Source organism: Tigriopus californicus, chromosome 6, assembly GCF_007210705.1.
Source record: "Tigriopus californicus strain San Diego chromosome 6, Tcal_SD_v2.1, whole genome shotgun sequence".
In the NCBI taxonomy this organism is placed as follows: Eukaryota; Metazoa; Arthropoda; class Copepoda; order Harpacticoida; family Harpacticidae; genus Tigriopus; species Tigriopus californicus.
Genome location: NC_081445.1, coordinates 10,924,295 through 10,950,043, shown reverse-complemented (window position 1 = coordinate 10,950,043; position 25,749 = coordinate 10,924,295). Strand labels below are relative to the sequence as shown.

General features: G+C 38.7%; 1 protein-coding gene across 5 annotated transcripts in view; it reads left to right on the top strand.

Annotated features, from left to right (window-relative positions):
* The window catches only part of LOC131882769 (5'-AMP-activated protein kinase subunit gamma-1-like), a 60,693-nt gene that overhangs the window by 17,294 nt on the left and 17,650 nt on the right, over nucleotides 1-25,749 (top strand). For 4 of the 5 annotated variants that reach the window (XM_059230026.1, XM_059230024.1, XM_059230023.1 and 1 more), the window contains one exon: nucleotides 14,240-14,279. In XM_059230026.1, the coding sequence (XP_059086009.1) occupies nucleotides 14,240-14,279 (40 nt within the window). Of the gene's footprint in view, nucleotides 1-10,925; nucleotides 11,451-14,239; nucleotides 14,280-25,749 lie in introns of those variants that run through there. The other variant, XM_059230027.1, reaches the window with a different exon arrangement.

Genomic DNA, 25,749 nt, shown 5'->3' with positions numbered 1-25,749 from the left:
TTATTCTCCAGTAATAGAGTTTTGGCAAACTTCAAACTCATGTCCAGTTAAACTTTCGGGCGAAAGTTATAGAAATTCAATTTTAAAATGTTTGATTCAAATAGGTTATTAATGACTTTTTTAAGCAATATTTAGCTTTTCACAAATATTTCAGAAAAATAACAAAATCATCAAAATTCATGCTTGTGTTATAAGAAATGTGTGGAATCATTTGCCAATTGCTATAAGATATAACCGGAGCATTTTATGGCCAAACTTGATACAAAAACGTTGTTTTGTAACCTTTTCCAGCGATATTGATGATCCCAGAAACGCTTTTGGTGCGTTTCATTTGAGCAAGATAATTGATGGGTTCAGCGTTTTAGTCCCCTTTTTAATGCACATGTTTTATAAAGCATATTTCAAGCCTTGACTTGCAATCAGTTATCACGCTCGTGCTAAATTGTATGCAAAAAGTCAGTACGCGTGAGGTATTTAATGTGGCAAAGGAGAAAACAACTTGGTTGTCTTTTTATGGACATGTCTCTCGGAGACTTTTCGTGTCCGCTGAAGGGAATCCACCACATTTAGGATAATGGAAATTTACTGCTAAGGGAAAAGCCAAACTACAGTACGCTGGAATAGGCTTACTCTCCAAGCAAATTACCGTTGGTAAATCTGAAAAGTCAGAAAAAAGTGATGTCATGGAAATTATGTTCTGACTGCAAAAATGTTGACAAACTTCATCTTGAAATGAGGAAAAAATAACCAACAAGGAAAGAGCTGAAAGTTCGGGCATTGATCGCGGTTTAACACACAATTGACACCAGAGACGCAGTTGGATCATAAAATGATATTTTTTTGTTCTTGATCCCCCACCAGCGAGAAGTGTTATATGTATGGGGACGTTTAGGCAAGCTCTGGCAGGTTCGTTTGTTTGCTGGTACCAATGTCAGCGATGCAAGTTTGGAGCTTCAAACATGTTTTTGAGAAGCTGACCCTTCTTTTACATTGCTATATGAGGAAAGGTCAGCTTCCTTAAAACTAGTTTGAAACGCCAATTTTGCATCACTGGCATTGGCAGGCAAGTTTGTTTGCTGGTACTAGAGACCCTGTCCCTAGCTGGTACCAGCGCTTGCCTAAATATCCAAATAAAGAGGCCATGTCGCATATCTCAGCAAACTAGTACACAGTTTCTGAGCACAAAAATAAAGACAAAAAGGAATGGTCTTTGACTTCATATGTGAAGCTTGCAGCCTGGAGTCGGAATGTTATTTCACATCCAATAACTTCATTCCTCTAAAAGCTTACCTCATTATTGGAGATGACGAGATTCAGGGATGGCCCACTTTACGTATCTGTTTAAAGGCCACAAGGTAATCCTACTTCTCGCTGAAGTGTTGCCACGCAGATCCCATCGACTAATTATCCCCCACCGTCGCGTGGAACGTGTGGAACCGTGCAGGTTCTCATGGTTGTGGAACGGCTCTATTATAGAGCCCACCAAGTTCCAAAATCGTCTTGGCACTTACTTCTCTGAGGATGCAGCGAAGGGAGCGCGTCCACGTGAAGAGGACCTTCGTTGAAGAGGGATCGAGGAAGATCTCTGGCCTTCGAAGTTGAGCCAGTTCCAACCAACTTGTTGGTGAGGTGGAACTGACGATTGATTGTTGAGTGAAAGTGGAACCGGTGGTGGTCTCAAAGGTTGAAAAATATATATTCCTGTGTTTGTGCATGGTGATAACTGATTGACTAGGGTGAATTTTAAAGAGGTCTCTCAGGTCATCGTTATGATTGTGCAGAGTGGTTAAGAGGTAGTGTGAGGGTCTTGTTGTGTTGAGAGTTTGAGTTCGTTCTCCGCTGACAATCGTGGGCTGAAATTTGTGTTTATTATTGAAAAACAGGTTGGCAATAACATCTTCATTACGTGCTGGGATTGCGCCCGTGTTGCCTTTTCTAAGATTACTAAAAGTGATCATTTTGAGATTACAATACCATCAAGCTCCAAAGGAACAACCACGACTCCGACGAAATATGTTGTTTTTACGTAGAGTAGAAATTGCCCAATTTTGGCAGTTAGGATGTGCGACAGAGCTTAACCGTGGCATTGGGGCGAGAAAACCTGTTAGTTTTACCCTCTCGCATTTCTGCTCGAGAAACGTATAACGTTTTTTTGTCGGAGTCTGACAATAACCTTTTGTACTACAGCTTATAAGTCTTGCTTGTAATAAAAACTAAAAATTGGTATATCATTGAAAATTTGTTTTGATGAAAGTTAGGGATACCTGTTGATACCTTAAAATTTTGGGCGTCACAGAACTTTTTTTAACACAGGGTGTCAGTAACTTAAGCTAGATTCTTGGACACGGTCGGCTCCTCTCCTCTCGTCTCACCCGTCTCACCACTGTGGTCAAAAAAGCTTATCAGGTATTGAGAGAAATGCGCATATCCATCTCAACAGTCTTCTTCCTTGCAAAAACCATAAGAAGTTATTTTGACGTGATTGATTTCTTGAAATCTGGCTCAAATTTGTAGCGCATATGGCTATTAGCTAACAAGATTTGCTTGGATATTTCTGTTGGAATTCAAAAAGGCTTTTGAACCACTGTGGCAGTCGTCTCAATGGTGAGACGAGAGGGGTAAGCTGATCAACGAAGAATCCAGCTTTAATGTCCTCTTAGAAGTTTAACATTCATTCGATAATACGCGACGTAACCATATGAATAGTAATATGACTATTTTAATGAGTTTTGAAAGCGCCTTTCTACTAAATAAGTCATTTTTTATAAACATTTGCACATGGCATTTTTGGGGGCTGACCATTCTAAACCACTTTTGATCTCTTTACAATCATGTGCTTACCTATGTACAGGTTTCGAAGTGTCGCCCTTAATTATTCTAGACATTGGTCCACCAAATGCAAATTTGGTTAAATTTGAATTGAGGCATTTGAGTTCCAAATCAGAATCTTGAGATCGATTTTGGACACATATTAAAATGTGTTTTCAAACTTCATTCAAAAAAAGAAAATTAGATTTTCATAAGAAGCACTTAACATTTTATCAATTGTCACATCACATTTCGGAAAGGGACATCAATTTCTTGTCACCCTTTTTATATATTTTTCCACTGGAATGGAATCCCCAGCAGTTCAATATAAAGAAGTTTGCATTTTATTTAATTTTATTTTCGCATCATGTCTGATCCACCAACGAATAAGAGTTGGCAGATTTGGCTAGCCCCAAAATGAGATAAAAAAATCCGGAGATTTTCCCCTTTGTTTATGGCTTAACCTTCGCTGATTGGAATTTCCAACAATGATGATTGTCGTTCACATATTAGAAACAATCTTGTTCTTATTCATGACTATGTGATGATCACAAGGCTTTGGTTCATTGGACCGCTGATCTTAGTGAAGCACTAATCCTCAATGGCAGATTTGTGATGAGCGATTAGCAAGAAAGGTCAATATCCGTTCTCCTGCTAATCTCATTGGATAGGAATGGCAGAAGTCATGCCATCCGTTTTAAACTGCAATATCTGGGTCATTCACATGTTTTTTTTCTAGTCACCAAACACCTTTCATCACGATTTGTTTAGTAAAAAAAAGCTAAACCAAAATGAGATCATCAAAAACTAGATAGCTCTTAGATTTTGAATAAAGAAAAATAAGCAACAAACAAGGGATAAAACGTTAAATGGAACATTGGACCCCTTTCCATGTTAAGGTCCACCCCATTGTATACTTTGCTCGCCCGTAGAAAATATAATAAAAAGAAAGACATCCATGATGAATCGGAGGGTAGTTCTCCAAAATAATGGAAAGTTATATCAGCCAAGGACGACTTCACCATTGGACAGAGACGGTATGAAGAAAGAAAAATAATTGTTATCCAGATGAAGGGAATGCATTTTCATTCACACCACTTGGGAGCTTATCGACTTGAAATGTATTCGCCAATTCTGAAATCAAACTAACGTTCGTATCAAAAGCAATGGGCTCTTGAAACTCAGTACGACGTGGGCCTAAAACGTCCGATTTAGCACCACTGTGGTAAAATTTTATTAACGTAGTGATAAGCCATTCATTTTCTGCCCAACTTGCACTAACATTTAATAGCCTATTACGTTGGACAAAAACACACACACGCAAAAGCACAATTGTATGAAGCATCAACTGTGTTTCCCCCTACTTACCGTCTTTGTCCAATGGTGCCGTCGTCCTGGATAAACCAAACTAGTTGAAAGTACGTAAAGCTTTTCAAACGTGCGGTTGGATACATGGGATGTTTAAGTCAAAAGATAGTATCACGAAGTTAACTCAATACAAGTAGACTGTTCAGCCAGACAGTTCGACAGATGTTTGTTTAAAAGGTCAAAATGCTCCAAAGGTGTTTTGTCGGAACATTGCAATTCGTTATGGTAGAGACTAAGAGGTTAGGATTGTGCAGTATTCAGATAATGTTCCAAAATCATCTAAAGCTGTACGTCCTCAGAAGCATTCAAGTGTTGTCCCAACCCAAGTTTTGGGGTCAATTGCAGCGATCGTAGAGGCTTAACGTGAGTTTTGAGAGCACCCTTGAGCTCTCGAGAATCTATAATAGTTACAACATGAACCACTGGAACATGGACGGGGATGGTTGGATCGAGAAGTGCTTATTCAGAACCGAATAAGGTTGGTCCAAGATCGCTACAATTGCGTATTTACATTATCAACTCAATCGAACGACTTGATCAAATGTTATGCCCCCCATATACACCTCACTTCATAACTCTTTAAACAATGACTGGGCTAGCCCTCTTACCAAAAGAGGGCTAAATTGAAGCCTGAACCACATCGGGACTCAACAACCCTTCTCATGGTCTGGTGGCCTTCCATTTTGAGATGCCCTGAAAAAGGTTAAGAGACAATTCCAAGGCACTACGTGCTATCCCAGACGTGAAATTATGGTGATTCAAATCAAAGTCATGCCATGGCAGCGCAACGGATATGCAATATTGTTGCATCATTGGCTAACCCTTACTGTTTTTGCACTTGTTGCTTCCCCTTGCTAAAGTTGTGGATATTGCTTTAAGCAGATGCCTCAAGTCATTGGACATGGTAGGCTCGGGAATTGAACCAACGAACCACAGCATATTACGTAATGTTGGCGTTTTTTAACCAATGTTGATGACATGTACGTTCTGGAATGGCATGTAAAAAAAAATCACTGATATTATCAGTAACCGTGAAACGCCACACTGCCAAACTTGCTTGATTGTTCTTTTTATTCTCTAGGTATTTATTCATTTATTTATTTTTTGGAAATCTTTACTTATCTTGATTTTTTTTCAATATTTTTCCACAATTGGCTTATAGTTTCTCACGTTTGATGAATACCTTATCGTCTTATTTTAGAATAAAATATTGGTTTGAAGTGCGGGGAGCATGTAAAAGCTCCATCTCTATGAAAGGCGGACTCATTTTATCTAAATGATACCTGCTTGCTCGTTTGCCTAATCTAACTACTAAATCGAGACTGGAAACAAAATGTAATTTCGTCCGCTGGGCTAAAATAATCATTCGAATTGTAATGTTTTTAATAAGATACCACTCACTCAAGAATACTAAATAAGCTGTTTTTCAATTGGGCTGGAATGTTTCTCTATTCAAGTGCAAGCACATTCCTCGAGCTTCAAAAGTGAAGTCTTCAAGCAAGTTCAGGCCCAGAAAGTAGGCTTTGAAGTCAGGCACACAGCCTTCCTTTTATAACGATCCAGTTCTCCAACTCCAGCGTCTCAAGGTCGTATGAAAACCAAGAGCCTACTGCAGTGGAAAAGAATCACCATATTCGAGTCAAATATAGCTCAGATATTGGTCTCAGCTCTCAACTCTCTTGAGAGTAAGTTGAGACTTGGGCCTATTTGGTAAAGATTATGCAAATATGTGAAATGGTTCTGGCAGTCGAGTGTGGTATGAACCATTGCAATGAGGATGATGACATTAAGGTTGAAATTTAATAACTCCAGTTTAATCCAATTCTTTGCATTCTTCTTCAAGTGCGATGGTCCCTGGTCGCTGCAATTACGTTTCCCAAATTTCAATAAAATGGAATTACTGGGTCAAAAGTTTTGCCCCCTCAAAGCTCACTCCACAACTCTACACAGAATGATCTTGCCCCCTTATGGCAACGGATCAAAGGGCTTTGAGTAGGGTCCAAATTCTCTGTAAGGGAAGGGCTGTGCAGGACTGAAATACAAAAAACGAATCAATAAGGGCCCTTATTTGCAACGTCAGACAGCCCAAACAAAGTGGGAAGAGACATGGTAGATTGCTAAACAAACTACTCGTGACATANTCAATAAAATGGAATTACTGGGTCAAAAGTTTTGCCCCCTCAAAGCTCACTCCACAACTCTACACAGAATGATCTTGCCCCCTTATGGCAACGGAATAAGGGCCCTTATTTGCAACGTCAGACAGCCCAAACAAAGTGGGAAGAGACATGGTAGATTGCTAAACAAACTACTCGTGACATACCATGAAAATGATTTCTTTTCCGGACTTTATGTGACCCAGGTATGATTTTGATAGAATTCGCCAAAAATAACACAAACGCGTTATAGTTCAAAAAAAGGAATCAGCCCAATGGGCCCTTATTTAGTATAGGCTGACTCACAAAGCGCCCTCTGAACTGCAGATTGTAAACCATATTTCATGCATGGTAAGAGGGCTATGTCACAGGACTAACAAGCAAAAGTGTCAGGTGGAAACTAGATGTGAAATGATATTACAAAAAACCGGTACCACAATGATGCCAAATTTCTTTTGTAATATGCGTATACAGTTTTGTTTTCCCATTTGGTTTCAAATTGAAACGCAATTTTTGATCCTTAACAAATCATGGATTGAGCTTATGGCCAAAAAAATGAAAACAGTATGATCAATTGCAAATAAAAGTTGGTGCCATTCTGATGTCATTTTTCATTGTTATCTTTGTACACATAGTTTCCATATAACACCATTGCTTATTTGTGATGTGGCATGGCTTCAACTTTGCTATTTCAGTCTTACTCAGCCTTTCCCAGTGGCGGCCTTTGTTGAGAATCTGGACCCTATTTGAAGCACTCTGAACCATAGATTGCAAAAAGAGGGCTAGCTCATTCATTTTGTGTCAAGTCATGATATGAGTTTTGAGAGAGCATAACTTTCGAGTCAGTCGTTCGATCAAGTTGAAAATAAGCGCTTCATTTTCCGTTCAATGCAATTCGTGGATTCGATTCCAAATACTAATTCTGAGCTCTAGCATCCCCGTCCATATTCCAGTGGTTCAAGATTGTAGCAAGAAGTATTTAGACTGTAAAGAGGGACCAGTCAAACAGTACAAAACACGCCGGCAAATGACGTTTTCGTTTACTAGTTCAAATAGTAAGTGAGCATCTTGTATCAGATGTGAAAATAGTCGGTAGATTCTTAATCATTTATTGTTGTTTTAGATTGTAACAGTAGTACTCCTTGTACATCTTTGAAATGCTCACACCAAACTTTATAGTCTGAACAGCAAGAGACATCCAGTCACAATGCTCATAGATTATTAAAACTGTATTCAGTTAATGTATGTTACCAAATGACAGCCTAGATAGCTAATCTCTTATGTGAGTTTGGTTCTCTTACATCTTTCAAAAAAAGATATTGTGCTTTGGTCGTTGCAAGCCTCTTTTCGGCACACTAATACCTTACATACCTTTATATTTCAACCATTGCAAATCATCGAAAGAGAAGGAAGAGAACGAAATGATACTTGCTTATCAAATCTAGAAATTAAATAACGGACTACAGTAATTGGAGTTTATTTTCTAGGAAATATTACATCACATTTCCGTACGAAATATTGCCTGATTCTTTCCGCCCTGATTAATAGGCAACTATTCTCATTAGAAATGGATCTCTGCCCAGATTCCGAAGGCCCCCATTGTAAGTAATGATAAGGAGGCCAGCCATCAATCTCAGACGAGCCTTTTCTGGCCTTCAGTCTCGTTGCAGCAGAGGCATTTTCTTTGTTAGTCAAACAAAAAGACTGCTTCTGGCTTGACAATTTTGAGTCTCCGAGAGTAATCAAGAAATAGGCGAAGTTTTTGGCGGAGATTGTATAATTAAAGTTATGCAAGCATTTTCCTTACCTTGAAAGTGGGATTTTACCATTCGTTCCATTAACACTTCTGGATGATCCTTATTACGTATGTATACCCACATCCTTGCAGTTTCAAATAAGCTCCTTAGTGTTGGTTATCACTAAATGTCCCATTTTCTGGAACTTTTTGGAAATCTCGGCCTCATTGACCCTTTCAGGAACCGGCTTCTCCTGAATCTGGACATGACGGAAACAGAGCTCGGAACTTCGAACTCAATTATGGCTCAAAAGTCAAGGTCTGGCATCTAACCAGAAATGTACCAGATACTTGATATCTGGCGATCCTGGCCTACCTGTTTTCTGCTCTGTCCAGGTCAAAATGCGATCGCTTTAATAACTCTCATAGAGAAAATACAGGCGAAAATAAGTTAGGCCTTAAAGATACGAGTTTTGATACCTTTATGATGTATCGTGCAAAGTGCGAGAAGGTTGAAAGCTTCTCTGTCATTAATCAAGGTTCGTCGGCGCGAACATTTCCCTCGGATATGTGATGGTCTGGATCTCATAACTAATTCGAATGGACGATTTATGAGCAAAACTCTATTTAGCTTCCAAATACAAGATGAGTTGAGAACAATTGATTTTTTTCTAGGGGTCTAATTGTCCTTGAAGAGAGGCTTTTGACTCCCTTTTTATGACATAGAGCCTTTGATCAGGATACAATAAAGAAGCAGGTCTGCAGTTTATCGCAGAGGTTAGTCCATCGATATTGCTCTCTTAGCTGTTGTTGTAGAGTAATGTGTACAATTTTGGCTGACATGATAAATGTAAAGAGCTATAACAATGTTCTTCAAGGTAACTTAGACTTATGCTTCTGTGTGCGAATATAACTTTTTTATCGGGTTCAGTTTTAGTTCGTTATTTAGGTGACAAATGAGATTCACTCTATTTTTTCGGATCTTCTTAAGAGAAGACAGACATTCCAATAGTTTCATTTAATTGACGAGTTGTCGCCCATTATTGGAATTGAGTATTTTTCTGCCAATCCAAGAAACACACTCCCCTCCAAAAAGAATGAAGTTGCAAAAACTAAGAAATTTCTAACTCTGAGTTGGCGAAGTTCCACTAACAACCCGAAAAACTTTTCCCACGTAACAAAAAAGCCGAATCCTTTTTCTATGAATTGACTCTATGCTTTCATTTCTATTGTGGGCTTAATCTTCTGGAGCTTCATTTCCAAATCCAACTAGTCATTTAACGGAGATGCCATAATCAAAAAGTATCTACTCCCAATGGAATTAATGCATTAGATTCTTTTTTAAACTTGGATTCAATTGCGCTTTTTAATTGATAGCTCAATCAAAGTATGCGACCTTTCAAACATAAGCATAAAAAGCATAACAGGGAACAGAATAAACGATTGTTTTGAAATTTGAAAACTTTTGATTGATTAGTCGTTACGTTACATCATTTTGAAATCATTTAACATCCGGTCACGTTATGAAGTCTTTAGTTTCAACAAAGAAATAAGTAGTCAGTTTCAAGTTTCAAATTTGAGAACAATATGCGTAAGCCATGAGGAATTTTACCAATACCCAAAATATGCGTTCAAATATTTTTTAGTGTTTTTTAGTGTTTAAAAAAATGTATACCTTTTTTCATCAGAATATTGTCACTTTGCTCATATGCGCATGATCACGTCTTTTGGCCCAAGTAATGACCTATAGAATACGTGAGGGCACTTTTAATACGTAATTACAACGATCAGAGGCTAATCTCATTTTAAGAAGAACGAAAGGCGTTTGCCCGATTATAAAATGTTATTAGAAGCACACTAGAATTGTAAAGAAAACATCCATTTATCTTTATGTAAACCTTAGGACAAAATGTCTTAATCATCTATAGTCAAAATAGAAATACCTTAAGATAGCTGTTCATAAAAGTAATTAAAAGTTTGTTATGTACAATTTTGAACTATTCTTAAATAGCGTCTCACCAAAAGTAAACCGTGACTACAAAAATAACCGTCGACCGTCAAATACGACCGCTATTTTACTCAAGCAATACATGTCAGTTCAGACGAAGTGCGGGTATCAACTCGTTTTCTTAAAAAGTCATCGTCCATTGCGATAATGAAAACATTAAGCTTTGAGTTGGAACAATTTCGAGTTGTTAGACTATTAATTTAACCGACCCACAGCTAATTCCAGGGTTTTTTTTAATGTCGAGGAAAAAAAATGTCTAAAGTTAGAATATGTGTGATGAAATGTTCATGAATTTGGCTGTCGTGCTTGTTGTTTATGATGACGATCATCATCATTATCATCATCACAGTGGCACCTTTTAGAAAATGATTCCACTCGACTTTGTACGTTGAGGAAAAAGATATATCACGTCTCATACCCCTGAGTGAATGACCCAGATTTGAAGGCTCCCTTTGTAAAAGCCTTTTACTCAAGGATAATATAAGATATTTGGAAAGCCCCAACAAGGTATGCGTGACTGGATTACCAAGGACTCGTAAGAAAAGGGCGTCCGTGGATATCCAATCATTCCATTGACCTGAGATGACGAAAGTAGGTCTGGAAATGGGATAGGTACGGTAATCGACGATCTATCCAATATCTCCTGTTATTTCGGACACCAAGACCTTTATGTAAATTGATACCATACAATACGTATCTATATCTTAAGGCATATGTCGGCATTCATGGCGAGCCTTCAGCCAGATTAGTTATTCTGAAAACATGCTTATTGAATGAGGTTGGCACAATCATGTCGAAGTGTTGACAAAAGACCTGAGAGACATCTTGTCACACCACGAAAGGTCAACAATTGCGGAGGAAAAGCATGTCGTTTATTCGCTGGATACAACGGAAACGTCGGAGTAGAGAGGAAAATGTACTTGAGCAGAAGTCTCGACGCAGTAAAAGTGTCGATGTGAGCCAAGTGAGCCATGTGAACGGAACCAAAGGTTCAAACTTGACAGCTGATGAGTTGCTGAGGCTCCAGAGGTCACCACAGATCAAATCCGAGGCCATTCAGATCCCGACCATCAATCTTCAGGCGTGTGGCTCGATCGGGGATCAGTCCGGGGGCGATTCCGAACTAGACTCGGATCCCTATCGGAGACATTCCTTGGGATATATGTCGAATAGTGTACAGAATAGTGCATCCGGTAGTCGATCGAGCACACCCCCGAATGAGGATCTCGATGGACGGGATGCATATCGGGGAAGGAGATTGACACCTAGTCCCCATCAGGGACTCTATTCTCAGTATTGTGCCCATCTATCTGCGGACTATGGAAGTAATACTTCCTTTTCCGTGACATGGCGAAGACATTCTGACACGTGTCAGGTAAGAAGACTAAATGCACAAAGGTTGATCTATATGCTGCATGTTTCTGATGTACCGGGTGCGCGCTAACACCGGCAACATTAAGTTGCAACCTTGAAAAGTCTGACAGTAATGATTATAGACATGACTTAAAGCCCATTTTTTTATTTATTTAAATGAATACTTACATCGTCTTGAACTGTTAGGAATTCCTCTCCGCAGAAAATGGAAATTTTAATATAATTTTGGTAAAATGCTGCCATCAGATGCCACATATGAGAAGGGAAGATATGTGTGACAAATGGTAGGTGGATCTTGGTAAATCTGTGACCTTGTCAAGAGCTACCTTGACCATTGGTTGGTTGAGCTCTACAGGATATGAAAAAGGCCAAACTTGTCAAACTTGGGTTGAGGTCATGTGCAGAATACTGCCTGTGCCACCAATCAGATTGAAATTGCAAACCTCCAAGCTTCTGTGTCTCAGGCGTGGGGCTAAGAGAGCCTTTGAAGCCTTTGTCCCTAAATTGAGGCTGCGTGGGTGTTGATCACAAAGTTATCAAAACCGAATATGTTTAGGGTTGTTGGCGCGTTATATTTGCCTTCTTTTTGTTCTCTTTCTCCAGACATCCCTGGGACTACTAGAAATTGAATCCCCAGCAGTTCGAGAAGAAATCGTTATTAATTTCACGGCATTTATGCTGCATTAAAGAATCAGAGTTGGATCTGGCATCATGAATGAAAGATTCATCAGGAATTTTGATGGAAAAAAAATTTCCAGTCCAATTTTAAAGATGCTACCTACATTTCCTACTAATATTTGAAGGTAGCCATTAAACAATGAAGGAGCCCAAGAAATAAGAGAGGAAAACTTCATTGTTTGAAGGAACGGTCATTTAATTACGAATGATTCCTTTTAAAGTGGCTGTTGTTTACGCGCACCCGGTATAATAATACATGGCGAACGTTTTGACAGGTTTTGTTGCTGAATGGAATTCGGCGCATTACATACCAAAAAGAAATACTCCACCTTCATTTGTAACCACTAGGCCTAGAGACACGAGCTTTTGACGACTCATAAAAGACGAATGAAATTGTGAACGAAACAGAAAAAGTTTTTTTTAGAATAATTATTGAGCTAAAAAAAACCTCAAACTTCAAATTAACTTATATGTTCAATTTCTAACCACTTGTGGCTGGTGGGATACAATGGGGTTAAAGTGTCTTACTTACCCATTTAAAACGGACTCTGAGTCCAAAAGGTAACTGAAGGGTCCCCAAGATTACAATTAAAAGTTGGAAAACGGAAAATACTGTCGGGTTTTCGGAATCAACGGAAAGACATGGTTCTCTTTCAAAGTCCTAAAGAATTGAACAAAGTACCAGTAAACTGCGATCTTGCCAAGTACGCTTCTTCCAACTATTATGTAAATTTCAGAGAAAGAAGACTTGAATCCTAAATTTCTGATCTTGGTCATTATCGTGCAACTAACAATTTATTTAACCAGCTTATGACACATTAAATAACGATTATGTTTCAATGCATCTTTTTAAGCAACATTGTCGGGCCAAAAAAGTACTGTTTCAAAGATTTTTTATAGGTATATGTGATCCATTTTTTTATTAAAATATTGAAAATATTGCCCTTTCACAAGGCGGTCAAATTCGTTGATAATTAATTGCACAATTTTAAAACCTTCCCATCATTGAATTCTAGACATATTACAGCTAACACAACTAAAAAAGATTATCAATTAGTAACATTGATACAGCCTATGGTCTCCCGATTTTAAAATACACCACCTTCCGCTGAAAATACACATCATAATTAATTCAGATTTCATGACTGCGCAGTACTGGAACAGAGAAAGCAGCGTGATAAGTACGTACGCCAACCTCAACACACCACTAAAAATGAGATGGTCCACAAGGTGAAGCTCTTTCAATAGAAGAAGTTATTAATAGTGACAGTGTGCTTGAAGTACTCAAGCGATGGCCTTGAATATTAGAGCAGATTTAGCAGGCCTTCGAAGGGACAGCCAATGACTGAGAGGACAGTAATGCCGTATGTAGCATTCTTCAGTAATGTTTAAGGGTCCTTGAAGATGGCCAGGTCCTTCAGAACCTCTTGGAAATCAGCTGTCCTCAATCTAAGGTATAGATCCTGGAACCTGAAATATTCCAACACTCTTAGTCTGCAACTATTTATGCTTGAGTGACAATCACATGAAGCAAGCTTGGAAATGCCGTTCGTAAAGTGGTTAAAGGAGAAGAAACGTCATTTTAGCAGTGAAGGTCCATTGCATCACCGACCCAAAGAGAAACGAAGTTGCAGTGTAGACGTTCCTTCCCTGGGAAGAGCCCATAAGGAACCAATTGGTTGCCAAAAGGTACCGGTGATTACCGTGGTTCAATCCCAAGAACGTAGCAATGACGTCTCCCAGACATCCAATGGACACTCAAGAAGGCATTCTGTGGGCATTCTCCCGAACAAGATCGGTGTTGGCGCCCTAAATGAGCGCTCGAAAAGAGGTCATGGTAAAGAAAATGTATCTGGTGACAGGCACTCAATCCTGACTCCTGAACTGAAGGAATCGTTCTTGGGTGTGAAAGGATCTGGTTGTTTTGCTTCTCAAGGAAGCTTCACCATCGAAGATGCTGTCAAAATGTACGAAGCGTCTCAACGACGTCACTCAGATTATGGAACCACTGAACCACATGCTCAGGTTACTGAATGGTCCAATAGATTACTTATCCGCCATACCAGATATTAGAGCAATGCCTTGATTCATACGGCCCTTTTTTTCTTTCAGAAAAACGCTGCGGCATCCGACCAAACATCAATGCAATCAGGTAAATACGTTTGAATGGATGCATTGAATGTTAGTTAATGCGTGAGTAGGGAAAAATAGTAATTTAACGTGGGAGCTTTTTCAACGAGCTTTGCCCCACATTTGTTTGCAAGATCATTGAATAGATGGACATAGCCGGCCGTTACCTTGGAGATTGAGACAATGTGGCACTTGGATCAAGCTAACAAAAGTTGACAATCAATGAAGAAAAGGGGGTAAAAGTTAAGTCTCCACGCTTTCAATTTTCGGAGATCCAATGATTCCTCATGTATGTCAATTGACCTTGAACCCAGGATTTGTCGGGACAAATTATTTGGTCAATAACTGAAAATAGCTTTGTGCGAATGCATCCAATCTAAATTAAATTTGGATCTTAGATCATTTCATTATAAGTCAACTGATACCTGGGTATGAGCTATTGAAGTGGAGGGACATATTTTCCCCTGGTTGGTCAAAACATGAGGTCAAAAATCGAGCCTACACGTTAAAGTATTGGATTTTCTTTGCCTTATGTAGATAACATTAGTCGGTATAAATAATATGAATAAAAGTATCAGGGCCACTGAAAATAAACACATTGCAATCATGATTGTTATAAGGTGATCTTTAAGTTTATGGTTGTTATGCCCTCTTTCAAAAGATTCTGGTTTTGTCCGACGATTCTGAAAGCACATTTTTTACCAACTCTTTTTCACCTAAGTGGCAAACCCAACAAAATTCAACGGGGACTGCTTGTTTCATGATGAGACATCTCGCGGCAAAAAAGGGAAAGACAGCGTTTGTAAACCCTCTACTACCGTTTTTTCTTGCGTCGTTGTAAAGAAAGAGAATTAACAACCCTAGACAGCAATTGATATTAATGCGTTAACAATGCTACTTTCCATCTCTGCAAGCTCTATCCTGAACAAGTTTTCAAACAAGAAATCTTGTTAAATTTGAATGAGACATTCAGCAACTTCAAAAAATCAAGAAAGAACTGGATTATTGATACCTTGCAATAATAATCACAGACGGATGTTACTAGTGTTCTTTGGTACAAAAAATTGACAGAAAAATGTCCAATTTTAGGATTATTAGACACCGAAACTGTTATTTTTTCGGAAATTTGGTCAAAACCACCTGAATGTTTAAAAATGCCCCACAATGACAAGATATTGAAACTACACACTAAAAAAGTCTCTACTCATCACTCTTATTTTACAATCTCGCATAAACTCAAATCATTCATAAGAAATTTAATCACTTTTGTTTGCATCCACCAAGTTAAGCCTCCATGTTCGCAATTGACCCTTAAACATGGGTTTGGACAAAACTCATGGATACTTTTGAAAACAAACCGTACCAGGTAGCTTTTGTTCCTTCTTTGAATTCTGTATTGTCCCAACCTTTACAGCCTTTCCCAATATGAGAGCTCCCTCATCCCTTTGATGTTTCTGGTAAACATCTCTGGACCTATTTTACTTTTTGCAAACCTGCTGAAATAATTGTTACCCAAATGGACTGGGCATATTGAAGAGGTGGTTGGACAATCAATTTGTACTGTACAGAGTTAATATCATGATACTATGTCTGGACTTAAATGTGCGATATATCCAACCACATGTATGAAAAGCTTTGCTCACTTTTAACTGGATATGCTAAACACTGCAATGGATGATCTACTGGGCCTTGATTGCAAACACGTTATTGTACAATTTAGTCAACCCAAGCATCGGTTGTCCAACATCCAGGTTTTCGGCATCTATTACGTTGATCACAAAAAGTACTTATTGGACATTGGACAAACTCTTTTTAACATGGGCCCCTGGTTTGATACACGGACTTCTAGAGATGTGGACTGCGAACGGAAGCAAAAAAAAATCTTATCTCCTAAACCGTTCACTTTATTCCAAATAAGCACTTCATCCGACCACATGATCTTGTTTAATAGATGAACTTGGCCACATTTTAGCCATATTTATGCTTAAGGAACTCAAGAGATATGTCCAAAGTCATGTAACAAACAAAACATAAAATTCGAATTGGCAGCACAACTTTGAAACAAACAACTTTATAAGTAAATACTATAAAAATGACCTGTTTTCAATTGAAGTGATCTATTCTTCTTAATTTATTACTTTAATTCGAAAAATGGCTCAGAATTACCGTGACCAAGACCAGGCCGATTTGGCAGGAAGCCCATTTGCAGTCCATAGCTCTAGAAGTTCGTGTTTGATCCCAGCCTAGCCAAGTTTAAGCTTGTTTCTGGTATTTCATAACCACGTGAGTGGCTGCTTTTAACAACCTAACTGGCAAACCTGTGTTAATTTCCAAGGGTGAGGTAAGAATCAAAGTTGACTTTGATGACAGCAGGAATATCCCTCAATTGGGACTTCCATCCTCAAATGGTAGGCTGAGCAAGAGAGGCGTCATCTGACTCTGTAACAAATAGGAGAAAGCAAACCTGCATTTTGTCAGGATTTTTAAGTCCTAAAGAATCCCCAGGTAGTTCAAACAATGAAAGCCACCTGTTTTCCTTCTCGGCTCCTTTGTTGTCCAAATTGTTTCCTTGGAATTCATAGGGATTATATTGGTGTTGATCCAACAGCATCTTTCAAGTCAGACTTGGACATTTTTTAGGTCAAAATTGCAGATCAACCCTACATTCAAGGACTAGCCAGATCTACCAACTCATGCTATAGGAATACAAAGTTAAGAAAAAGAAATAAGTTTTTCGTCCTGTTTTTATTGTGCTGGGAACTCCACTTCCAATGGTAGTGAGAAAGTCCGCCAAAAAATGAAAGACAATATCAGTTGGATAAAAAAATTTAAGTATAGAGAAGTGTAAAGATCTGGGTTTTCATACTAGTGCGCCCTCTGTACCTACCAAGAAGTAAGTGTCACTGCACCTTTGTTGATGACCAGATATGAGCACCAAATATGTTTTCATATTTATTGCAAATTTTTGTCACTTGACATTTCATGACAGTTTTAGCAAATGATTGTTGGAGTGATATAGTTTAAATTAATTAATGAACGGTGTCCCAAAATGGCCAACAATTCTGTTAATGTAGAGTTGGAAGCACTGAATGAGCTTCAATCATGATAGTTCTTGCCGCGATTGTGGCGCAGCATGGCTTGCCCAGAGAGCTGAAATCTGAGCCAGTACTTTACACGTCTCTATACTGTGGTTGATTGCAAATTATTCTAGTATGGTCTGAAATGGAAAACAATCAGTAAATATTGACAGTTGTAAAGTTTGATGCTTTATTTAGAGTAATAGAAGCATTGTAGACCTCTAAATTGAAACCACAACAAATATACTTGTATTCACCGTCCTCAGAATGGTGATTGAATTTGGTGGAATTTCATTTGAATATAATTGCCATTGTCTTTCATCAAAAACAGTGCAGCTCAATGACAACCATGACCCAGATCAGTTGTGGTGGTAAAATTCAAACTCAGACTCAAGTGACTTTTTCTTAGTTTTTATCTCACACTTAAATGCAGAATTCCTGTTCAAGCGTGTCCAGAGTACGTACAAGTAGGACTAAAAAGTAGATTGAAACGTTAGAATGATTTAAATGATTAAGGGATTTATATTTTTGCCATTTGTTGCCACTTATTTTGCACGAATTTCTGCCATTTTCTGCCAGGTGGTAAACTATGGCTTTTAGTAATATCTCAGCTCTACTACCTATGGGCACCCATTTGTGGTCAAACTATTGAAGATGAAGCAAAGCGGGGTGAAAAACGAGTTTGTTGAGGTTTTGAATAGCAGCCTATACGCATGTTTATTGTACTTATTAGAATTCCTATTTGCTTAGGCTAACCAAGCTTCGCCACAGTTGCTGCAAGAACTACCATGATTGAAGCTCATCCAGTCCGAATTTTTCACAATTCACAAAATTGTATGCCATTTTATGACATCATTCAACAAGCATGTAAGCATTTGAATGAGGTTTTTTTCCTCAACCTGTCATATAAAGGCAAGTCAAAAAGATATGGAAATAAATAATTTGTACCTACATATGGTCATAAGTTAACGGCGTGAAGACACATTGTTAAGGAGTTTGTACTAAATTTAGTATCATAGAACAAGGAGACAATGAATGGTAGGTTATTTTTTTTTAATCATTTACATGCAAAGTCAATCGTTTCAAAGTTATGTTGCTAAAAGCTTATATAGCTGACCAAGAGCAGGCCGAAAATTCAAATTTTATGTAGGGTTTACTACATAACTTTGAACATGTCTCCCGAGCTCCCTAAGCATAGGTTTGGGCTCAAACTTGGCTGAGTTCATCTATTCAACAAGATCTTGTGGTCGTATGAAGTGCTTATTTGGAATAACATGACCGGTTTAGGAGATAGGATATTTTTGCTTCCGTTTGCAGTCCATATCTCTAGAAGTCCGTGGCGGTATGGAACTTCCTTAACGACTGTCGGAAATGGTATATATTTTTCAGCTTACACTACAATAAGGTTTGGTGGCTGTTAAATTTGGAGTTCAGGGTTGCTTTCTCTTGCTCTCAGATAACTTCGCAGTCATGAAGGTTGTGACAGGCCTTGCTTCCCCTTTGCTAGAATGAATTGCTCTGACAGCTTGGCTTGCCCCCATAGAGCACTAGACTCTCATCCCTTCTGCGCCCTCTACTTGGTCCTATTTGAAATTTAAATGCCGGGTGTCTTCACAGCCCAGTGTTTTTAAAGACAAGGAGTTGATCGTAGAAGGAGAAAAGATCCAAATTATGAGTACGACCTTTTATCGATCTAAGACTCACTCCGCCGCTTTAAAAAACTGGGCTCTGGTGTCAAACTTCATCATGTGGTCGGTAGATGGCTCATTGACTTGGCTAGAATCGGAAACAATGCTTCCGCTGCGAGCCTCTGCATTAATGTATTCCATCATCCTTGGCTAGCTTTATTTTCCGACCATTCTGGCCATCTCAGTTTTGGAAATCGATTTTTATCCCACCATTAGGAGTTACCGGCAGCACTGACAACATTGAAAATCAGTAAACAAGAGCAATTCTTTGGCGTCAGTGTGTCCAGTTTGTAAGAACTGACTAAAGAATGCAAATTTGTAGAACAAATCCACTCGTCCCACTTTACTCACCATCTTTGATTTCATAGTTATCGAAAGCATATTCTCTCCGACGAGAAAAGCTTCTGACAAAAGTTTTGGGCATAACCACTACAAGGAGATTATTTCCCTTGAACTAAAATTGGTCACCCTTTTCAAATCCATTTTACCCGTCATTAAAATAAGCTCGTGATTTAACAGTTCTACTCTATAATTGCGAAAAATCATGAATCTCCCTCGAAATGCGACGATTCTGGAAGAACACGAAGAGGAGATCACAGCGGTTCTCGATTCTCATCAAAACACGCTCACTGCTGTTCCAAAGGCTTCCTCCAATCAATGTCAAAGTCCGAACAAATTTGTTCGACTATTTGAGAAGTGGAATTCCCCTTCGAAAACACGGTTTTTGGCGGCCAGAATGCGGCGGACTCGCCAATACTCTGAGGGAGATTACTCAGAATTTGCGTCCAGCGTGGTGGCCACAAGCAATGACACTAATGGAAATCGCTGTAAAGTCATTGAGTCTGACCCTGCCAAACAAAGGGGTGAGCAATGCACATCTCGGTTTGCAGTTCTAAAGACTCAATGTAAGTTTGATTCATACCATTGAGGAATCAACTTGTGGAAAAAGTTTTCCGTTGAATCATAATTTAGTTGTACGAGCTACGGGTCAATGTTTATTCCAAAGATGGGACTTGACATCGCTGAAGTGGACATGGCCTTTTAGGAAAAATGTTTCCTATGTTTGCAATGCCACTCTGACGTTTTGCCGTTAATATTTTGACGATTTGACAAATTTAAGCCGTATGATCTGGGTATTTTGGCCTATTTTTGTCATGTCACTTGGCTATCGAAATGTGCTTAAACCTCTATTGGTCAAGCTAACCAAGGACATTCTTTCGAATAAGGTTTCAATTTTCTCGAACCAAAGCTGGAAAATATTTTTATAAAAGAATATGTTCGTGGAAAAATTACCGGTTTACTTTTTTGTCGTACAACTGGTACCGTTTCGACTGATTGAATAACTTAAAAACTCAAGAACATTTTTCATGTCGCACAAGAGAGAGAATAATTCCTTAAGATGTGTTATTTGAGATCATTTTAAGTCAGCCGTCAAGCGAAGCTCGTCAAAACATTTGCATTTCATGTTTCAGCCTGGGCCTCGGTTTTAACATCAAAACAAACCAGTGTTGTGTAAATATGCACACTTTTAGTTAAAACCTGACAAAGGCATTTTATGCTTGTTTTGTGCCTGAGGATTTCTACATCAAGAGTAGACCTGGCCACCTTAATACATTAGAATATTCTAGGCCTGATTTTTAAGCATTTGTATTTTGGACTTACCAGGGCACAGTTATTTTTTCTATGTCATATCAACTAATATTCCATATTTGAAAAACTTTATTCTGTGGGAGCTCACGTCCTTTTTTAGTCCCCGTAAACTTGAGAACGTTGGAAGATCAAAAGGCTTGATCGTTTAAGCTCCGCCTAACCAAAACGAATCTAACTTTGAAAATAATTGGCCAATCTAATCCTGGTTAAGCCCAAGCGAACAAAGGAAAGTCGAAAAGCTCTATAGGGTTTTTGGTCTTCCTGCCGCGGCAAATCTATTTCGAGAACAATCGTCAAATTTCAGGCTCAGATTGGGAGCACCGAATTGAAATCTGTTCTTGAGTTTTGAAATTGTGTTTTATTTAAATCTGATGCACTTCCACCTTTTTTTCTGATTATTACCCAACCCATGGAAATGACCTTGTGTCTTTTATTCTTTGAATTTACTGTACATCGGTACCGGTACATATGATCTCATTAATGAATGAATGATAAGAATATCGGTACCCTTGGATAAATTCGGCCACAACCCGAACCCATCACGGTCCTTCAATCTTCCGGCTAATGATGAATAAGCCAATGAATCTCGGATAAGATGCCCAATCTTTCCGTAGGAGTGACAGAATTAAAAATAAGCGGTTCTTATCTTCCTTCCTTAGCCCTTTGATCCGAGTTATTCATTATTCTCTAATCCTACATTCTAGCTAGAGAAGAATTGATTTAAAATTCGGATAAGTCTGTGGAAATTGAAGCGTAGTTTCTAAACCAGAAATTAGTGGCGCACTAGATCTTTGCCTCAAGCAATAAATTACGCACGATCCCCAAAAACAAATCTTAATCCCAACATTAAATTTGAAATCCAGGTTTAATCCTGTCCTCCAAAAGATTGCTTTTCTCTCATTTCAATGTTCAAAAGTTTTTCCTGCTTGTTCTATTTCCCAACTTAGCTACATGGAAAAAGCCTCGAGTGGAATCTAAAGTAAGGTTTGAACAAAACTATAGAAGGCTTTTACCACTAACTTACCAAGTGTTGCATTTCAATTCATTCGTTCTTGAATTGAGTTCTCCAAGGAGATCAACCTGATTCACAAAAGCATAAGAGCCTGAATGTCTTCTTAGACAACCTGGTTATTTTTGTATCCTCTCCCGATGTTGTGCCTTTGAAAAATGGTCCTTTGACTCGTCAAGTTCCATGCTTTAGTGAGGGTGGAGCCCAAAAAGGAGGCCTGATGGCTTTGCTCATTCATTAATAGAGGAAGCGAAATTCTGTAGCATGACGAGTTTTCCTGGAGGGTTGTGGATGATGAAAGGGTACTTAGAGATGACTTTGAGTTTGGACTTCTAGAGCGCTAGACATGTCACTCTCCATAAAAGGAAGTTTAAGTTTTATGGAACAAAATCCAATACTTCTGATCTGAACTACATTTTAGCAAAAATTATATCATTGACATTGGGGGCCTTTAGCGCCTTTTGGTCTTTTGGTACGTTATCTGACATTTTCGAGGCTTACTTAGTCCTTTGATGGAACCAATTGAATGATCAATTCATATTAAACATGAGTTACAGCACCATAACCGGTAAGTCTAGAAAATACTGGAAATATGAGGAAAGAAACGTCGACTTGCTGTTGACACAGTTTCTTGCCATTAGAAAGGGTCAGGTTCCTCCCCGACCATTTTTTGGAAATTCAGGTGCGAAATTCACACCTTCAGAGGTGGGACCTTTGAACCTGACTTGTATGGATGATGTGATGCTATAATAAGAAAGAAACTGTCCAAAGACCTGGAACAAGAACAAGATAGTGGTTTAGTTCAGAAGAGAGTTCTAAGATAAATTGCCCAATTTCAAGAATGAAAAACTAATAGATGGTTTTGTATATTCTTGTTGAAACACTCACATATTTTGGTAAGTTTGCCGTTAAATTAAAACGTAAGATAAGTAATTTCAACGAGGAACCTTCATTAGCTGAAACTCAATCAGCAACCGGTATTTCGTGGCTGGTAAGAATACTTTTCTCAAGGCCGGTCCTTTTTTCTGTTCTTTGTCATCCTTTCGGGATGTCCAATATTTTGGCATTGGAAAACATTTCATAAGGTTGTATAACTTTGGTATTGAAAGAGGAACATGTAAGTTTTGCTCCTCGTAATTTTTGGTAAAAAGACAGCTGTTTTGGACTAGTTTTGCAAGGCCAGTGTCAACATTCATTGAGGTCTTATTTTCGCGGATCTTGTTTGTTCATGGTCATGTAGACATTCTCGTTAAGCTCCCACTTGCTGGGTTTCCAATGGTTCTGGTTTTGAGTGAGGCTCCCAACGGTCCATGCCTTTATTTTGACGTCACTTTTGCGTCATTTTGTCTTACTCTTCAAGCCCTTAATCTCGTATCTCGTAAACACTCAAATTTTATCATCGCGAATCTTTTCTTTAAAATCTGGAGTCGCCGAGTAAGAACGTTTCTGAACAAGAAAACCGGAAGATTTGAGTTCTTAATACTGACCTCGACGATTCCAATTAGATCCTTCGTCGGGTGTGTACTCATAATTAAATTTGTGGAGCTGTCAGTAGCTTGAAAAAGCCGAGACAAGTTGGAACAACCGAAGGAACCAAAAAGGAATTTCATGTCAGAGTACGTCTGTTTTTGGTACTCGTTAATAACTTGTCAACGGCAAGCTTGCTTTCTAAAGGAAGTTTACTTTTCTAACACAAAAAGGGGTTAAGATACAATCAGAAGTTTGGGAAAGGTTGGAACAATCGCATTCCTTGGAAAAGTTGGTTGGCATTTCTAGCTCATGTTTCATAATATCGGGACTTGCCTTAGCTTAGGCAATTTGAACCTTATTTTCTTCAGCTTTGTTCTGAACCCATTTTGCTTATAAGTGACATTTTACTATTATCATCATCTGAAGTTATGCTTGGTAGCGCACTTTATAGTTCCCAAGCAAACCTTTCCGAGACAATGAGTCGTATATGGCCTTTCTCAAAATTCAATCAGTAATTTCAGTGAATGTCTCACGATTCTTCTTTTGTTGAAAGCTTGATTGATCGTCATCATGTTCTGAACCTGCTAAAAAGTAAATCGTATTTATCACATTTCGTGCTTCAAATGTACTTTTTTACCTCTCAAAGCTTTCTAATTATTGTGTACTTGGAACCCCATATATTGGATGCAAATTGATCTCTGAAATGAAAATAAGATAGTTGCCTCCCTTGCTGATTGGGTTCACCATTTCTATTAATTGGACGGTCAAATATTTTCTTAGCATCTTTACTGTCTTATCATTTTAGTTTTATCATTATCTCGAAGAAATGACATTAATGCCATCAATTGAGAACTGTTTTTCTTTCTCGTCATGGCACAGTTGTACAACAGACTTGAATTCAAATCAAATCAAACTTGCATGACATGTTCCTCATGCGAATGTTGCTTTAAATGGCATGGCAACAGCGTCTGTTCATTGGGCAGAACGTGAGAAAGTTCCAATTTTGGCGGGGAAGTTCAGAGAAAGCCCAGAAGATCAATATGACCAATTGGGGCCAGGAAGCCTTTGATTAATTCGTACAAGCTGATATTTCAAGCACTTTTTTGGTCTGATGGCAAAGGTCCCACAAAGCAACCTTTATTGGAGAATGTGTCTCACGGAAGATTGATTCATCGTCAGCAAGGCAAACGATTATCTTTTGATCCCTTTGGAGCTTTCCTTGCATTCAACTTCTTTGCCCCCCACGTCTTTGTTATTTGGAACGTTTGGAACACGTTTGTGGGCCCACGAGCGCTCCTTCTTGACTCGCACTACTCGTACATACGGTTTCAAGTCCAAGGTTCTCGCTACAGCTGAGGAGAGAGAAGAAACTGGAGAAAGAGAGGAAGAGAGAGAGCTTGAGAGTTGCAGGCAAGAATCCCCCATCCACAACTGATGCACTATTAAGCCGAAAGTCAGACAATTGCTTCCTAAACCTACCCTATGGCTAAAACTTAAAAAACCAAAACTATTTTATCAGGCAATTGAAAGTTCTATATCTTCGTCATTACTGTTGATTCAAGATGATTTGGCTTTTTCAGTTACTGTAATGTTGCACCCAGCTTGAAATGAGATTGTTATTTGATGATACTTTTTTTTTTGGGGGGGGGTCTAAGAGCAAAGCTCCCTTTGCTGCTGAAATTGCTAAATGAGAAAAGTTAAGATTTCAATAAAGAAATTAGCTGAATGCTCTGAATATCTAATTTGGCCAGTAGTGTTTAAGTTGTTAAACCAAGACAGCTAAAATATCATGACAAGTTGCAATTCAAATGGGCTAGCAAGTTAAGATCTGTTGAAATTAGTTTTATATGTGAGTACTTTTGGCAAACATGAAGTGAGAAAACCAGAATAGGACTATGACAATTGGAGTTTTAATGCAAAGGATCAAAAGTTTGAAAATTATGCCAAAGGCGGACTTTTTAATTTGAGAAAAAGAAGAGTCCAACTTGTTAGCGTCTTGGGAAACAAAGTGGCAACTCATTTTATCTTGAAATGCTCTCTACTAATAAGTATGTCATAATACAATTTGAAAAAGTCAATAGCCCAAAAATGTAGCTTTGTATATTGTATAGAGAAGATTCAGTTGTGGTTTTGCTCTGCAAATCCATTCCACTTTTGAAAGCTTCCACCTTTATGCCACTTCGATGATCTGAACACGAGACCTCCCAATAGCGCAGGGGTTACGTGAGAATTGCATTTTCCTTGTTGCGCTTGTGGAAGATATGAAGAAGTGGCAAATCTACTAGCCATAGTGCTTCTTAGTATCAAGTGCTTTCATTAAGCCTCCACAGTCCCCCGGAGCCTTGGCATGCCGTCGCCCTTGCCGCTGTAGAAGCAGTGCATTGATTACCCTGTACTATATACTCCCTTGGAAGGAGGAACGTCAGACTGGATCGAGCTCTCTCGTTGTTCTCCTTCTTTTCCTGAGCTGTGCCTGGATCACTTGCTCCCTCTATTGTAGGTCGTGATGTAGATATGTCTGCTGTGCTGGCTTTTGTGCTACATCCTTTCTAAACAATTTCTCATTGGAGGGGCCTGCTTGCCCGTGCCTCTTCTTCA